Source organism: Bacillus rossius (genome assembly GCF_032445375.1).
Source record: "Bacillus rossius redtenbacheri isolate Brsri chromosome 9 unlocalized genomic scaffold, Brsri_v3 Brsri_v3_scf9_2, whole genome shotgun sequence".
Lineage (NCBI taxonomy): Eukaryota > Metazoa > Arthropoda > Insecta > Phasmatodea > Bacillidae > Bacillus > Bacillus rossius.
This window is the reverse complement of record NW_026962013.1, coordinates 31,262,296-31,281,190: the sequence shown is the minus strand read 5'-3', so window position 1 is coordinate 31,281,190 and position 18,895 is coordinate 31,262,296. Positions and strand designations below refer to the sequence as shown.

Sequence of the window (18,895 nt, the reverse complement as noted above, 5' to 3'; positions counted from 1 at the left end):
TTAGATCTACAGTTTTATGCATCTGGTCTAGATTTAGTTTAGTGTATTCAGTCAGTATAAATAACTTAATTGTAAATAAATAAGTGAAAAGTGTAAAGATAAAAACCATTGTTATTATGTAGTGCTTCTTAGTTTTCCTCATTCATCACATCCGCTCAGAATATTCACAATAATTTTTAAGGTAAGCTTACACCATTAAAGTTACTCAAATAAGAATTATTGTTCAGAAAAGTTTACAACGTAAAATTTATGTTGGAATTTTGAACTTAGAGGAAAACTTTATTTTTTCCTTCAAAAGTGTTTAAAAGGATAAGGATTCCGCTACCTTCAGTAGACTCGGAAGCAATTCACACTGGAATCCCGATTTTACGTACGCTCACGGTCGCTTGGATTGCATTCGTAAAAACGTTATCTTCATAAAATTTTAAACACCCCACCCCCTGAAGATACATGTTATAATTTATTGAACGGAATATATATAATATTAAATAGTAAAAACAATGACTGCCGTCCGCCCTCTGCCCTCCCCTGCGTTCCCCTTATTTATTATTTTTTTAACATTCCATAACTTGCCTCATTGCACGAGTGATATAAAGTGACCTCACAGCCACTAACCACAGCTGCACCACGCACTGCATCATGTTAACTTTTGTGTGGTGACAGATACATCAATACTGACCTGCTAGAAAAATTTCAAAAGCAGAGAGAAAGCAATGACGAATTCAAAACCATTTTCGAGGCAGTAAAAGAAGACTGTAATGAGCTTGACATAGATATAAAAATCCCAATATTGGCTGGAAGACAGACCCACAGATGTAACGTGAATGTCCAGTGCTCATCACCTGAAGACTATTTCAAAGTTGCAATTTACAATCCGTACATGGATTCTATAATTATGTCTCTTACTACAAGATTTGAAAGAGATAAAGGCATACCTCTCAAAGGTGGAATTCTTCAACTACATTTGATGAAAAAGGAGACGAAAGATTTCATGAGAAACATAAAAAGTTTGCAAAAGTTTTATCAAATCGACAACTTGGAAGCAGAAGCCAGAGTATGGTATGACGTCTGGACGAATACGGAATGTTTGGAAAAAACAAAGCTCCATGATATACTTTCAGAAACAATGTTTTACCCATCAGTACCTAAGGAGACTGCTTATATTCTACCAAACCATACCCCCACAACTTGCACAATAGAGCGTTCTTTCAGCACACTGCGTAAAGTGAAGACGTGGCTGAGAAGTACTACTGGCGAGGACCGTCTGTCCAGCTTGTGCCTTCTAAGTGTCCACAGGAAAAGAGTGAAAAACCCTGGTTTCGAGGACAAAGTGCTTGACTTGTTCGGCAAAAAGAAAATAAATTTACAGTTTGCTTTTTCAGATAAATATTATAGTCAAATCCGTAATCAAACTTATGCATATTAATTTATATTAAAATTTGCTTTTTATGTCAATACTAGTGAAAAATTGTGTGATGTGTGCATTTTTAATTTGTTTTCTGTATTAAATTATGAAGGTAGAGAAGCATAAGATACTGAAATTTAAATTCTTATACTTTATTCATACTTAACAATTCTGTTAACTTAAATTAGGTTAATCCTCTATGATTGTGTTTAGACACTGATATGAAATTCCTCTTTTTTATCTTTGCTTGTTTCATAAAATGTTCATATTTTATAAATAACCCATTGACATTCATGTGTTGAACAATAAATTTAATTATTATAAGAAGATGAACTTGTAAGAAAGTTAATGATTGGCTAGCATATCCAGCGAATAGCGATAGCTAGGACATTCAGCTTATGTTTTGTGTTTTGACATCTGAAAGTCGTTTAAATAGCAAAGGAAAAGTACATTCTTTAGAAAAAAGGAGTATTCGTTCTACCACGGTTTTGAAGAGACATCGTTATTACCTACTTTTGATTATCCACGACATAACAATTTTGCACGATTTTATTATAGTTTCGACTGACATTCAAGTTTTTACTAATAAAGCTATGTGGCAGAAGTAGTATTAATGAATTAAATTATTGTGACATCAAATTTTAATCATCGTAGGCGATAAACTGCAACCACGATAGGGTTACTTCACGATCTATTGCTTGCTTTGAAACGAACTATCAAATTTTCACGACGGAAACGAATGAAACCAGTCAACTAAGTTTACAGCCTGCAAGACTGATTCCTGACGCTGTTCAACGTGCTGTAATGCCAGCGATCAACATTTTTGGCTAAAGAGAATCGAGCTGAGGAGAATAATTTCTGCAAGTTCATATCAAAACCGCTCCAGCCGGAAGGAAGGAAGGCCAACGATTGACCGACAGTGGCGATATAGAAGCAGTTGAGGGCGCTGTGTTTCACACAGAACTTCGAAATCGACCATTGGTGCGTACCGAACAAGACCTTTCCCACTGCGAGGAAGGAAGCAGCGGCAGTGAGCAGCCATATTTCCCGGACCACGCACAGCTCTGTTTCAGAGCCAGGGGTCATCTGTGTCGTCATACTTTCGCATGTACTGACGGAGGTTGGTTGCCGTCGTATTGAATAGCATTTGAACAATTTTCGGGAGTCCCTTGAACTATCGATTATCAAGTACCTAAATCAATTTATTTTCATATAATCTGAGATCACACTAATTTTCCAGAAGTTCATCTTCAATTTAATTTTATTGTGAATAATTTTTGGTATGAACTAAATTTTAATTTGTTCTAACTATAATGTTGATTTTGTGTCTGATCAGATGGAATTAGAAGTTGCTGTTTGATTAATAACTTAACTTTGCAATTTACTTTTGAGAATTTACCTTGTCCCTTAAGTGTAGTTCATATCCAGTGGTCCAATTTGCTGACACCATTGAGCAAAAATAGCCGTAAGCACTGTTTAAAGGCACTCATTGATAACATGATCTGAGCTGATAATATTAAATTGAGTTTGAAGTTACATGATTTGAAACAATTCCTTTTTTAGTAACTTATATCTTATTTGAATATTGTAAACAGATTTCACATTTGTAATTTGAAGCTTTACTATCACTAAATAAACTTATAGTCCTCGACTACTGAATCCATCTGTGCTAATTCTAAATGATAAGCAATTATGATTTATATCAAAACATACTAATATTCATTTAACTGTGAACGAGGGAATATTTTGTGTGATACAATATCGCCGTGGTAAAGGTAAACAACAGTTGAAAAAAAATTGACTATAATTATAAGCATAGTTCAGGCGTTACATTTAAAAACAACTATTTTCCTACTGTGATAACATATTTAAATCGTTTCTCTCCCAAAGTTAAATCTTTTGACCAACACGTTTAATCTTTATAATTATTTTAATTTAATTTGTACGCGACATTTATTTAGGGGTAAAGAGAGCAATGAGTTGAAGGACTGTATTCTTGATATTCGTGTTCCCGAGACGCTGCAAAAATATAAGAACTGTATTCCTGCATTTGTGTTGCTAAAAATTCACTTGTTACAATAAAATAGTTATTATTTAATTAATAAAGTAGCCAATAAAGCTTTTTTTTATGGCGAATGAGTACTGTGGTCTATTATTTTAGTAACAGGACAAAAAATTTTAACAGGGTCAGAACTGGAACTATTTTATGGCTAGTAACAGGCCGCAGTTAGTCTTCCAAAATATTAAAAATACTTCATACCCCTAAGTCTGGCCCCCCCCTACAAATTATCATATGGGCGCCCTTGCATTTAACCCTTTAAATGCTTTATTAATGAACTAAGTTTCCAGAATCAATATATATTGTAAATTTGTTTATATTTCAAATTGAAAGTACAATATCTTGAGGAATGGTAACAGGATAGTATAAAGAAAATAAATCGACCAAGTAAACTTCAGAGGTTGTCAGTGTTCAATATTTTTAATTTAGTTTTTCCTATAATATTTTTATTTGAATCTTTTCCTCGAATAATGAATCCTTCGAATACTAAGGATTTGATGGTATTTGAGGATTTGATTGACCCATCCTTAACTAAGAATAGAGAGGGTTGTTATTGTTTGTTTCCTTCCGTCCCACCCATCCTCTTGACTGAGATTTAACTAATTTGTGATTTCACAACTTGTAATTCCACCCCTGATGACATGACCGTAAAAAATAGTATGCAGACCTTCTTCTGTATCGCCGCCTGTAATGCTGATGTAGGCTTCCCCCTCCTCCAGTGGGATGTCTGGCCGTGGGACGGGCTGTGGGGGTCTGTCCTGGATGTTGAAATGCTGAGGTTGGTTCTGCAGACACAGACAGCTTATGTTACGATATTCGCATCACTTGGTTACATTGATAATGCTGTACCTCCGAGGTACAGGACACCATGTCACAAATTGTAACTTTACAAGAGAGCAAATTAATTCAAATTTTATTTATTGTGAGGTTTACTCACTAGTTGCAAGAATTGCTTTACAAAACTTTAAAACACTATTCTTAAAATTATTAATTAGCAAAAAAAAAGTTTTAAAAAAGATTAATTATTTACTTAAATAAATACTGTTGCAAGCCTTTGTATATAAAAATTTCACTTCAGGCATAATGGTATGAGTGCTCTATATCAATACAAAAGGTGAAAAAATTTACATTTTGGACATGGTGCCAACTATATTTCATGAAAAATGGACATGGTAGTTCTTTAACTCTGAGATACAGAATGATAAATAAAGTATTCATGGGCCTACATACCACTAGAAGCTGGTAATAATTTATTAAATATTAATATAACTAGAAATGTTAAGGGATTTTTATCATACTGTACATAATTTTTTTATTTACGTAAAAAAATACTTTGGGACTACTATTGCACACACATGGTGTGTTGTAGTCAAATGTGTGAGGTGTTATATGGATGAAGCAGGGGATCAAAATTAAAACATAATCTGCTTTTCAATTAGATTATTTTTACGAATTAACAGATATAATTTGCCCACTAAAAAAGGGCAATGAAAAATAGTACAAGAGGTCTATTCCCGCACCTCTGCAAATTTCGTTGTTACCTCTAGTCCCGTTGACTGACAAACAACATCATTAACATCTCAGTTCCTTGGCTTCATTAAACAAACGTCCACTACTTTCATGCTCAAGGCACAAGAGTCAAAGAGAGAGCCATTGCATTGTTCAGGTTAGCGCTGCGACATCGTAACAAGCCGTGACAGATATAAACCACCGGCCGTCTTCACATTTTCCATACATTTCTTCATTTGGTTACTATGTCCCATATCCTCGCAGGTCTCAGGCAAGTTGACGTCCCTCGGCTTCAGGTCCCCGTTTTCCCGTTGAAATAAATGTCCTGTTATGCCCGTACTGCCCTCGTCGGAGAGGTGTGGGTCCAGGCCAACGTGGCCGGGACCGGGAAAGGCGGGACCTGGAGGGAGAGTGAAGTGATTGCGAGGAATGTTGGTAGGTTGTCGCAAGCAGAACACGGCATTAACGAATTTCACGAGCCGTCTTTTATTAACGCTTATAAAGTCCTGCCGCAGCCTGGCGGAACCGTCGCGGAACAAGTGCCCTACCACGGCGACACGGACTCCCTGATGACGGGGCGGTTCTCAAATACGTTTCGGCGCGAATCGTAAAGTTTATTAATGCTAGGCTGACCCAGTGAGAAAGGGCCCGAAGACGGAACGCTGTACATACGCGGCCCGTTACGTAATGTTCCGTGGACGGCGAAAAGTTCAGAGACTCGTAGCACCACGTTCGCGTTGTAGAAACTGCCCGCTAGACACGTCTCCCGATGACTCGTAAGTTAACAATGCTAAGCTGATTCGCGGTGGCAGCTCAGCTGCCGTGACCGACTGCGGACTGAGCGAACGTTCAATCCCGAGCGCAACGTGCGCGGCTCGCGGAGCAACGAACACGTCTGTCTCCGCTCGAGACCAGGACGCGACTGCCTCTCCCCGCTCGCCCGCGGGCCGGCGCCCGCGGGTGGCGGGGAGGGAGGGGAAAATCGGCCGGCGTGGGAGAGAGCTCCGTCCCGCGGCGCGCCAGGCTGCAATTACATACTACGGCGAAACACTTCAGAAAAAGTTATTGAATTATTTACAAAGACATACACGAGACATTAATTACACAGCGAACTTGCACAATGAATAATAAATAAAATAAGTTAATTACACACATTCAAATCCCTTAATCGTTTACAAATATATACACACTGAAATAAAAGATAAAGTCACATAGAAAAAACACTCGTTGGCATGCTAGGGCGCACGCGGGTGCGTCCCTGGCCGTCGCACACACTGGGGTTCACTGGGGGGAAAATAGGCCCCCTCAGGCCCGCGTCGGTGGCCAGGTACGGCCTCTGTATCTGGGAGGGTACGACGACTGTCGTCATATGCCCCCCCTCTCCCGAGGCCGTCCTGGCCCCCGACGCCGACCTAGACCGGCAGCTGCGTCCGCGTCCGGCCACTTGTCTGGTCGTCGGAGCTCGTCACGTCATTCCGTCCGGGTCGGGCAAACTGGGGCAGGAGCTGCATCACGCTGCAGCGTAACCCCCCGTCGGTCGTTTGTCTTACGTCGCGGGGTTTGCGCTGACTCCCCCACTCGTAGTCCCGGAGGTAGTGGGGGGCCGTCTTCTCACGCGTGGACCGGCGCAACGCCGGTCCCCTCCCCGCGTGAGCGGTCATCCTCGGCTCCCCGGAAGGCAAGTCCAGGACCACCTGCTGGGCCCTGTCGACATCGCCCTCCCCACTGAGGAGCCGGACCGTTACCCCGTCTGTCACGTCCTTGCTCACGTCCGTCCCCGTCACCCGCCGTTCCCAGGAGTGGACGTACCTCCGTCCACGTCTCTGGGTAGGCTCCGGCAACGTCACCACTGGTTCACTCAGGTCGACCAGGTCGCCCTGAGCAGTGTTGTCATGTGTTACGTCCTCGATGAGCGGTCCATCAGTGTCGTTGGCGTAGGCGCTGACGTCATCAGGCGGGAGCACCCGGTCCACAAAGCGCTCCAGCTCTGCCATGCTTGCGCCACGCGGACCCCTTCCGCCCCTTCTGACGGGCGTCCGTTCCCCGCCCCCTCTTGCCAGTTGCCAACCACCGTTCCCCTTTTGCTGTCCCCCCGTAGGAGGCTGAGTCGGTGTCGTCGTGGGGGCCCGTCCATGTGTCGTGCCCCAGGTGTCGTCGTCCCTGTCAACGTTCCTGCCAACCCCCCGCAGTGACTTGGGGTGGGCGTGTCCTCGTCGACGTCCCTGATCCGGCTCCGGTGGCGTCACCACGGGGTCACCGAGGTCGACCAGGACTCCTACTGCGACGTTGTCATCGGTCCTGTCCCGTGTGTCACCGTCCCCGTCAGCGTTCTCGCCTGCCACTCGCCGTGACCCGGGGTAGGCGTGTCCCCGTCGACGTCCCTGATCCGGTTCCGGTGGCGTCACCACGGGGTCATCGAGGTCGACCAGGACTCCTACTGCGACGTTGTCATCGGTCCCGTCCCGTGTGTCGTCGTCCCTGTCAACGTTCCTGCCAACCCCCCGCAGTGACTTGGGGTGGGCGTGTCCTCGTCGACGTCCCTGATCCGGCTCCGGTGGCGTCACCACGGGGTCACCGAGGTCGACCAGGACTCCTACTGCGACGTTGTCATCGGTCCTGTCCCGTGTGTCACCGTCCCCGTCAGCGTTCTCGCCTGCCACTCGCCGTGACCCGGGGTAGGCGTGTCCCCGTCGACGTCCCTGATCCGGTTCCGGTGGCGTCACCACGGGGTCATCGAGGTCGACCAGGACTCCTACTGCGACGTTGTCATCGGTCCCGTCCCGTGTGTCGTCGTCCCTGTCAACGTCCCTGCCAACCCCCCGCAGTGACCTGGGGTGGGCGTGTCCCCGTCGACGCCCCAGGTCCGGCTCCGGCGGTACCACCACAGGGGCGCCGAGGTCGGCCAGTACACCTTCGGTGACGTCATCCTCGGCCTCGTCACCGTCCACTGGTCCGCTGTCGTCGTGGTCGTACTCGTCGTGCGGGTCGCCTATCAGTCGAATGTCGTCCCTGTGCACCTTAGTTGTCCGTCCGTCGGCGCGACGCACGAGGTACGAGGTGGTGCCCAGTCTGTCTACGATCTCCTGTGGCCCCGCCCACTTAGGAGCCAGACTGGCGCAAAAGCCCCGCTCGCCAGCCGACAGGTGATGACACTTAACAAACACCTGCTGGCCAGGCTCTAGTCGTGCTGGGGGCTGGTGCGTCTGCGGCGTACGTCTAGTCAGGTAGTCAGCTTGGCGACGTCGGGCGTCTTCGCGCAGATCGTCCGTGGTCATGTTGTGCAAGTCGGGGGTTGCGCGCGCTTCCCCGGGCAGGGCGAGGTTCCGGCCCTGCACCAGTTCAGCGGGGGAATGGCCCGTGACCGCGTTCGTCCGACGGCGCAGGCAAAACAGCAGCGTCGGCAGGTGCAGGTCCCACTTGGTGTGGTCCTCGTCCAACCGGATGCGCAGCTGAGTTTTAATGTCCTGATTCCGCCTTTCGGTCGGATTCGCGCGCGGATGGTAGGTGGGCGTCGTGTGATGCTCCACCCCCCAACCCGCGCAGGACACTCGCCAGCTTCTCCCCGTGAACTGCACCCCGTTGTCCGTCAGCAGGACCGCGGGGTACCCGTATCGCGGGAAGAACTCGCGCTCGAGCAGGGCAATCACGGTGCCGGCCTTCACGTTTGGTACTGCGAACGCCTCCGCCCAGCGGGTGAAGACATCCGTGACCACAACAATGAATCGCCGACCACGGGACGTGCGAGGATACGGCCCCATAATATCCACCGCCACAGTGTGGAAGGGATTCCGGGGCCGTCGTGGGACCTGCTGCTCCCTGCCGTCGGGTCGCCTGGACTTCCGCTCCTGGCAACGCAGGCAGGCCCGCACGTAGCGTCTTACTTCTGCCGCGTCGCCAGGCCAGCGGAACGTCCGTCTGACCTCACGCAGCGTCTGCTCCGCGCCCGGGTGTCCCGCCAGGGGGTGGTCATGCAGGTAGCTCAGGACCCAGCGCCTGGCCTCGGGCGGCACGTGGGTCCGCCACCCGCTCGACCTGTGAGCCCCCCTGGTCTGGAGCACCCCGTTCAGGCTCCGGCAGCCCGGTATCACCCCCTCCCCACACTCTGTCAGTCGGGTCCGGGTGTCGGGGTCCCGGAGTTGCGCCGCGTGGACCCACGCCAGCAGGTCAGTCATAGTCTCGGGTCGCGCGTCAGGTGCAGGAGCAGTGGGGCTTGTCAGCGCGTACAACGCGCACGGTCGCGGCACCGAGTCCTCTACCCCGCGCTCACGCTCAGGGAGGAGCACTTCCTCCCAGCCCTGGTCGTCGTGGAACTCATTCTCAGGGTCCGGATTCCGGGACAACTCGTCGGCCAACTGATTTTCACGTCCAGGAATGTGCTCGACCGTGAACGAGAATTCCTGGATCAGCATGGCCCACCGAGTGAACTTAGACTTCCGGCCCTGAGCGGAGTCCAACCAGCGGAGGCATTGGCTGTCGGTTCTCAGCGTGAATGAGCGGCCCTCGACGTGGTGACGGTACCTCTGTAGGGCCCAGACCACCGCAAGGCACTCTTGCTCATTCACGTGATACTTCCGCTCAGCCTGCCCAAACTTGGCGCTGGCGTACTCGATCACGCGCCTCTCGCCCCGGTCATCCATCTGGTACAACACCGCCCCCATCCCCTCCTGACTCGCATCCGTCTGGATGAAGATGGGGCGGCTGGGCACCAGGCGTGAGAGCGTGTGACAGTTCCTGAACCGGCGCTTCACCTGTCGCAAGGCCTCGTCCGCGGCGGGGGTCCACCGGAACTTAGTCTTCGGCGACAGTAGGTCCGTCATCGGGGCCGTCACCGTGGCGAAGTCGGGGACGAAGGACCGCAGCCAGTTGAGCAGCCCCAGCAGCTTCTGGAGCTGCTTCCTGGTCTTCGGTGCCCCCTTTCCCTCTATTAGCTCCAACTGCTCAGGTCGGGGGCGGCACCCCTCCGCCGTCACTATGTGTCCTAGGAACTCTATTTCCGTGGCCCCAATGTGGCATTTCTTTGGGGCGCACGTCAGTCCGTGTCTGGCCATACGTTCTAGCACCAATGCCAGATGGTGCGCGTGTTCCTCCCACGTCCTGGACCAGATGATAACGTCGTCCAGATAGGCACTGGCGAACTCACCAATGTACCCATCCAGAACACGTACCATCAGGGCCTGGAACGTGGCAGGGGCGTCCATGAGACCAAACGGCATGGCGCAGAACTGGTAACGTCGACCGTCTGGTGCCGTAAATGCCGTCTTAGGGCGGTCCTCCAGACATACCGGCACCTGCCAGTAGCCTGATTTTAAGTCTAGTGTCGTGAAAATAGTGGCGTCCCCCAGTCCTGCCAGTGCGTCTGTGATATTGATCTGCGGGGGCGGGGCGGGAATGGTCAGTTTGTTTATCGCCTTGAAGTTTACGCAAAAGCGTAGACTTCCGTCTTTCTTGGTGGCCAGCACCACCCGTGAGTTATACGGGGAGGTGCTGGGTTCCACTACCCCGTCACGTAACATCTCGTCAATTTGAGTCTGTATGGCCTCCCGTTCCCGGATGCCAAATCCGTATACCTTCTCAAAGGGAGGGCGGTGCGGTACCATCGGTATCCGGTGCTCCGTCACGTTTGTCCGTCGTAGCCGGTCCGCGGCCGCAAATACCTGTGCCTGAGAGGTGAGGACATGGTTGATGACATCGACGTACTCCTCTGGAACACCGTGCTGAAGGTCTTCTAGGCGAATGACTGACTGAGGGGGACTGGGGGGAACCTGGTGCACGCCGTACACCGTCCAGCGCCCCTGGGTGCCGAAGTGCATCCGGCCAGCTCGTACTTCCACGGTGGCGTCGACCTCGTGCAGCCATGGGACCCCCAGAATCAGCCCCTCGCGGAGCTCGGGGACCACCCAGGCCTCGACGTGGCTAACGTGACCAACGATGCTCATTGTTACCTGAGTGATGCCCCCTGCTGCAACGACGGCATCCCTGGTGGCCAGCTGCACCAGCTCCCTCCACGGTGTCACTGCCTCCGCTCCCACCAGGTGGGCCGCGATGTAGGTTCGGCTGGCGGCGGTGTCCACCAGGGCCAGCATCTCCCGCCCGTTAGCGCGGACAGGAATTCGCAGCAGCTCCGGCTCCTCGGGGCCGACCTGCCCCAGCTGTGCAGTCGTCTGTCCCCCACCGCCCCCGGCCACCTGGCCGTCCGGGCGTGGGGAACTCGCGGCGAGGTCCGCGGCTCGCTCCGGCGCCGACGTGTTGACGTTCCGGTGGTCCACCTCGTCGACGACAGGTCGACGAGGCGGCTGGTCCGGCCCTGGTATAACCGGCCTCAGGGCCGCGGCGGTGGCGCCGGCAGTCAGCTGTCCCTGCACGGAGATGGCCGGCGGGATGCCTGCGCTGATGCTCTGGTTGTCCGCCCCGTCGACGGCGTATCGACGAGGCGGCTGGTCCGGCCCTGGTATACCCGGCCTCAGGGCCGCGGTGGTGGCGCCGGCAGTCAGCTGTCCCTGCCCGGAGATGGCCGGCGGGACGCCTGCGCTGATGCTCTGATTGTCCACCCCGTCGACGGCGTGTCGACGAGGCGGCTGGTCCGGCCCTGGTATAACCGGCCTCAGGGCCGCGGTGGTGGCGCCGGCAGTCAGCTGTCCCTGCACGGAGATGGCCGGCGGGATGCCTGCGCTGACGCTCTGGTTGTCCACCCCGTCGACGGCGTGTCGACGAGGCGGCTGGTCCGGCCCTGGTATACCCGGCCTCAGGGCCGCGGTGGTGGCGCCGGCAGTCAGCTGTCCCCGCAGTTGCCTCGGCATGGGGACAGCTGATGAGGAGTAGTCCCGTTGTCCCCTGCTTCCCGGCGGCATACAGGACGTTAGTGCGGTAGGCGCCGGTGGTGGTCGACGTGTTCTGTCAGTTACTGGGACTGCCGGTGGCTGGCGGGCCGGGGAGCGGCACCCAGTTGTCCCTCCGCCCCCGGTCCTGCGTTTCCCGCCTGCGACGTGTTGCCTTCGCGCGCCTCCTCCCACGCGGCTCTGGTGGGGCAGAGGCGATGCCAATGGTACGCGTCCGGGCAAAAACGGCATCGCGGCGGACGTTCGTCCCTCTCTCTCGTATCTGTCCGCTCGTGACGTCCTCCTCCTGTCGCAGCTGGTTCCGGGCGTTCCCTGGTGCCACCGCGGTCTGTTGTCCTGCGCGGTCCCGCGCCGCCGGCGTAGCTCACCACGGTCAAGTCACTGTCCGTGACCTCTGTGACGGTGACCCCTCGCGGCCCCGAGCGAGCACGGGGAGCTCTCGCGCCCCTGAGTGCCGTCCTCCACTGCGACATGTCACGTTCGATCACGCGGGCGAGGGCCACGAACTCCTCCGTGTCACGACCAGCAGCCGTCCTCATGAAGGGGCGAAACTCTGGCAGCAATTGTTCGACAATGGTTGGCAACGCCGCACTCACGTCCCCACTTGTCCCCAATCGGCGGAACATGCGTAACTTCTCGTAAATGAACTGCTCTGCACTCTCGTCCTCCTCCTGGTTTCGGCAATAAAATGTCCGCAAACACATTGCCCGCGCCTGATCGTTATCAAACCTAGTTTTGACTTGGCGCACAAAATGTCCCCACTCGGTATCAAAACTCCCGGCCATTGACCACCAGTTCCTTGCCTCGCCGCGGAGCTGTCCCGCCACTCGCGGCGTCCACTCCGCCCGTCGCACTTCGTACAGTTTTAGGAGGTGTTCACACTCCCGCAAAAACTCCCGCGGGTCCTCGTTGTCTCTCCCCGCAAACTCTGGCAACTCAAACTGCGTGCTCACGTACCGCACTACCGGCCCATCTGCGTCCGCGTGCCTGTCCCCCTGTTCCCGTTTACTGTCCTCAACTGTGCTGTCCGTGCTGTTTGCGCCCTCGGCCGCGCCGCCGGACCCGCAAACCTCGTTTTTTACGTCCATTTTCGCGGAGTCTCCCTCCTCACACAAGTCCGTTTCGAAACTGATTAGATCGTATCTTTCTTGTCCCGCCTGTTTCCACGCCATCCTGTCCTCCTGTGCTACTGATCCGCGGATCGTGAACACAATCTCCCCCAGTAATACAATACGATCCTCCCCAGCGCGTTATCTTCAGTCCGGGATACCGCTGCACCGCCGTCTTGTATTTCTGTCCCCCACGACGCGCTATCTCTCGCCGAAACGTCTCGTGTTCGCGCCGTTCCCGCGCTGCGTTATCTCCCGCCGGCGCGCCGGCGCGACGTCTCGAATTCGAGCCGCTCCCACGCCGCGCAGCCGCACCTGCTTCCGTTCTGTCCTGCACCTGCGCGCTTGCGTGCGCTTGCGTGCGCTTGCGTGCGCTTGCGTATGCTTACGGCCACACTAGTTGGGCGCCAAATGACGTCCCTCGGCTTCAGGTCCCCGTTTTCCCGTTGAAATAAATGTCCTGTTATGCCCGTACTGCCCTCGTCGGAGAGGTGTGGGTCCAGGCCAACGTGGCCGGGACCGGGAAAGGCGGGACCTGGAGGGAGAGTGAAGTGATTGCGAGGAATGTTGGTAGGTTGTCGCAAGCAGAACACGGCATTAACGAATTTCACGAGCCGTCTTTTATTAACGCTTATAAAGTCCTGCCGCAGCCTGGCGGAACCGTCGCGGAACAAGTGCCCTACCACGGCGACACGGACTCCCTGATGACGGGGCGGTTCTCAAATACGTTTCGGCGCGAATCGTAAAGTTTATTAATGCTAGGCTGACCCAGTGAGAAAGGGCCCGAAGACGGAACGCTGTACATACGCGGCCCGTTACGTAATGTTCCGTGGACGGCGAAAAGTTCAGAGACTCGTAGCACCACGTTCGCGTTGTAGAAACTGCCCGCTAGACACGTCTCCCGATGACTCGTAAGTTAACAATGCTAAGCTGATTCGCGGTGGCAGCTCAGCTGCCGTGACCGACTGCGGACTGAGCGAACGTTCAATCCCGAGCGCAACGTGCGCGGCTCGCGGAGCAACGAACACGTCTGTCTCCGCTCGAGACCAGGACGCGACTGCCTCTCCCCGCTCGCCCGCGGGCCGGCGCCCGCGGGTGGCGGGGAGGGAGGGGAAAATCGGCCGGCGTGGGAGAGAGCTCCGTCCCGCGGCGCGCCAGGCTGCAATTACATACTACGGCGAAACACTTCAGAAAAAGTTATTGAATTATTTACAAAGACATACACGAGACATTAATTACACAGCGAACTTGCACAATGAATAATAAATAAAATAAGTTAATTACACACATTCAAATCCCTTAATCGTTTACAAATATATACACACTGAAATAAAAGATAAAGTCACATAGAAAAAACACTCGTTGGCATGCTAGGGCGCACGCGGGTGCGTCCCTGGCCGTCGCACACACTGGGGTTCACTGGGGGGGAAAATAGGCCCCCTCAGGCCCGCGTCGGTGGCCAGGTACGGCCTCTGTATCTGGGAGGGTACGACGACTGTCGTCAAAGTGATCTCAAAGTCTGGCGAACAGCTGGGTCCTGGTGATGGAGCTTAAGAAGCCTGACCAGTCAGAGGTGTGTTCGTGTTAGTACGGCAGTATGACAAGCAGCATGTTATGGCTTCTAAGTGCAATACCCTTGAATAGCATGCAGAATTTGCATCATGCATAGGGCAACTATGATATTTGAGTAATAACTGCAACATTATATGATGGAGAAATGAAGATAAAGGTGTAATGAAAGTCCCTTGTGTGCTTTCAAGAATCTCTAGTGGGTGTTTCAGGTCTAAAAATTATTCTGAAAACATGCCTCTTAGCCATTTTCATTCTTTAAAAAAATACAGTTTAAAACCATAACCTGGAAACAGTACTATTTATCCGCCATCAGTATATTCTTGAAATTTTTGTATAAACAGACACTACTCGGATAACTTGAGTAGTTTTAAAATCACGTTTGAAGCTCTGCACTCCGTATGTGTACCCGGGTAGGCGGGGCCCTTAAGGCTCAGCTACACATCACATGTTCGGTTACAGGGTTCGTGCTATTACTTTCTGCAAAGGTGTAGTATTTGGCTAGTTATTTTTGCAATTAGAATTTTTACATTATTGCTCCCGTGTTTTTAACTAATTTAAGAGGAATTAGGTCCAATCATCTTGGATTTCTCCATTTCTTTTTCTATAGATATAATTTTGATCTATTTATCCCATTTTTTTTGGCATGTCAAGGCAGAAACCATATCTTCCAGAACTTCTATATCTTGTTGCAAGTACATATTTACTAACAGGTTCTAGTCTGTAAGTGCAGCGAGGAAATAGCTTATTATTTCACGCAGGTGACTACTCCTGTCACAATAATCACACCCGTTCACAAGTGTTGACTTTAAAAGTCTATGCCTTGTAGACCCAAAATATTGAGCATGAAAGATTAATTGCATGCGGTATCAAAATATTTGAAATTGCAAGATGGCGAAGCCGAATCCTCCTTAACGGCCAGACGTGTCGGTAGGTTGTTTGTGGTGGCCTGTTCTACACCAGACCTTTTGACCATCAGCTTGAGGCGACACTTTAACATAACAGTAACTGAACTGCCTTTATTTCTTTGCTACGAGAACATGTGTAGAGTCATCGATAATTCTCCACTTCATCTGAATAAGCACTACACAGTGGCAGCGTTGTAAGGCTGAGCTCTCCCCCATGTGCATGTATTAGCCTTGCCTACACTCACCCACACTGAGAACTATTTATACATAATGATAAAGTGAAACTATCTCCTACAAAGTTGTAGTATTCTGTGACCTTGCTTTTTGTAGCATTGGTCATTAAGGTGAGACCACACAGAAAGCTATGCTATGTTTGCTATGTTCGCTATGTTTGCTGCACCAGGTGGCAAGACAGATCAGTCTAGTTCGAGTGACGATTCCGACGATGATAATGTCCAGCTGGCTCTCACAGTATGTAAACGTAAAAAATAAATGGTTTAATAAAGTCAATTTAAAAAGAAAATAATTTGGAGAAATTCATCATTTGATGAAGCAGGTGCATGAGAATGAAGCCAAATTTATGGATTATTTTGGAATAAATAAAACTCAGTTGAATATCATTTTATTTCTTATAAAAAATAATATTGAGAAGAAAAATCTAGATAACAGGGAAAGTATTTTAGCAGAAGAATGATTGACTAGTTGCTTAAAGGCAGCCAACAAAAATGTCATGATAATATAATTCTTAAATGATTAATTGTCAATGAAAAAGGAGAATTAAGAACAATGGGAATTCGCACCAATGCTTATTATTTCCTTAACACACAACATTGGTGAATCTCCCTAGAATTTAAATCCCAGGAATTATCTCGCTTATCCTGCTTTCTATATTCTTCTATTGATTTATTACATAAACACTGGTATTTTTGCAATTCATCAATGAACTTTTCCATCCACATAGTACTAATTTAAAGCAAACAGAAGTGCAGCACAATTCCGTGCAAAAAAAAAATTATTTTATCTGCGCATGCGCGAAGCTAGCCACATTTTAGTCAAATAGCCGAGAGCCAAACACCTGGCGACATCGCCAACACAGCGAACATAGCAAACACAGCTCTGTGTGGCCAGTGACACCTGAGATGCAGCGGACTGTATTTTACTTGCATAGTGAACATAGTGAGCATAGCGCCCTGTGTAATCCTTAGATTATTAATGACTGTAGTGTTAAGTATTCAAGAGGACAGGATATAGATTGGCAGGCCTGCGAGGACAGTTATGGCGGCGGGCCCGGCACTTGGACAAGAGGGTTTATGTGATCTTGGAAATATGCGTACCAATACCGACATAACATGGTGGCAGCGGTATTTCCTACGCCGGTATTAATCGTAGTGTTTTCCGCAGTGTTAATCTTCGGGCCGACATGGTAGTCGGCGTGTGCGCATCATTCAAGTGCCAGTAAAACCGGGACCCACGCATCGTGTTTTGGAGGTGTACAACATGGCAACTTCGGCGCAATTTCACATTGTTCCGCCAGAAAATTTTGATTTTCGTGCGCTGGCGGACTGGCCAAAATGGATCAAACGTTTTGAACGTTTTCGGGTGGTGTCGGAACTTTGCAATAAGTCGGAAGACAGCCAAGTCAACATGTTGTTGTATTGCATGGGTTCCGAGGCGGACGAAATGCTAGAATCATTTGCATTGTCTGCGGAAGATATCAAGAAGTACAGTGTAGTGAAGTCACGGTTTGATAAGTTTTTCACGGTAAAGAAAAACATAATCTATGAACGGGCAAAATTTTTTAAGCGGCGTCAACAGAGTGGTGAGCCGGCCGATGTATTTATAAACAATGTTTTTAAGATGGCCGAATCTTGCAACTTACGGGATCTTAAGGACGAGCTCGTAACGACGGTATTGGTGATAGGTGTTGCGGATGATAAGCTGTCAGAGTCGCTCCAGATGGACCAAGATCTAACGTCAGCACGAGCGGTCACACGGATTCGACAAGCGGAACTGGTACGAAATCAGCAAACCCTTGTTCGGGCACAGGATGCCATGGTCGAAACAGTCCAACACAGCAAAAGCCAACCCGATTTTAAGCGGCGTTACAGATGGAATAAGGAGACAGCGCAGCAAGAGAAAGCAGGTACAAGTAATGTAAGTGGTTCCAGTCCCAACATAACCACTAAATGTTCCAAATGTGGAGGCAAACGGAATCATCATTGGTCTAAGTGCCCAGCTAACAAAGTAAAATGCTATCGCTGTGGACAAGTAGGGCATTATGGTAGGTGCTGTGCTCATGGGGAAGTGCAAGAGTTGGAAAGTGAACACAGTCTATGTCATGCATCTTCACAGCAGTCACCATCAGGTCCACGGGAGTATTACTTGGGAGAAGTGGCACTGGAAATATGCTCACAACCATGGTATGTGAAAGTGAAGTTATTTGGGACAGAGCTTTCATTCAAGGTTGATACAGGGGCCGATGTAACGGTAATTGGAGAGCATGTCTGTCGGGATCTAAAGGTAACAATTGGTTCGACGAACAAGAAATTGTTTGGGGCAGGAAAAAATAGCATTGATGTGGTGGGTACTACAATGGCAACACTGTCCTATGGAAATCAGGAAGTGACACAAGAAATTTTTGTGGTCAAAGAGCAAATGGTACCGTTACTGGGCCGTCCTGCAATCAAGGCGCTCGATATTATGTCTGTTAAGAAGGCAGAGGAGGTGACAGAGTCAAAACCCTGTTGTGTTGACAAATTCTTGCCACTCTTTGAGGGTCTTGGCCAGTTTCGACGGGAGTACAACATTCAGCTGCAGGAAGGGGCTAAGCCATATGCTGTCATAGCACCACGACGTGTTCCATTTCCCTTAAGAAACAAGGTAAAAGAAGAACTTGACAGAATGGTTCACGAGGGTGTGATAACTTCAGTTGAGGAACCAACCGAATGGTGTGCACCTATGGTCGTGGTACCCAAAAAGGATGGTTCGGTAAGGATTTGTGTCGATTTTACTCAGTTGAATAGATTTATACTCAGAGAGAGGCTACAGTTACCGTCTGTGGAAGAGTCGCTAGCGCAACTGCAAGATGCCAAGTGGTTTTCAGTTTTGGATGCGTCCAGTGGGTTCTGGCAGATCCCGTTGTCACCAGCTAGTGCGCCATACACAACTTTTATCACACCATTTGGGCGGTTTTATTTCAATCGGCTGCCATTTGGGATAAAATCAGGCCCGGAGCACTACCAGCGACAAATGCAGCATCTGGTGTGGGGGATGCCAGGTGTGGTGAACCAGGCAGATGACATTCTTGTTTGTGGCCGCACAGCAGAAGAACATGACCAACGGTTGGAAGCGGTACTAGGTAAATTAGTGGCGCATGGTGTTACCCTTAACAAGGCTAAATGTCGGTTTCGAGTGAAGACTGTGAAGTTCCTAGGTCATGTCATATCAGAAGGTACGGTGGGGCCTGATGCGGACAAGACCAAAGCTGTTAGTGACATGCC

The 18,895-nt window shown here is 50.0% G+C and overlaps 1 protein-coding gene across 10 annotated transcripts in view; it reads right to left on the bottom strand.

The window, feature by feature from the left end:
* Positions 1 to 18,895, bottom strand: part of LOC134542929 (phosphoinositide 3-kinase adapter protein 1) — a 101,450-nt gene that overhangs the window by 5,120 nt on the left and 77,435 nt on the right. For all 10 annotated transcript variants that reach the window (XM_063387530.1, XM_063387531.1, XM_063387532.1 and 7 more), the window contains one exon: positions 4,132 to 4,249. In XM_063387530.1, the coding sequence (XP_063243600.1) occupies positions 4,132 to 4,249 (118 nt within the window). The remainder of the gene's footprint in view (positions 1 to 4,131; positions 4,250 to 18,895) is intronic.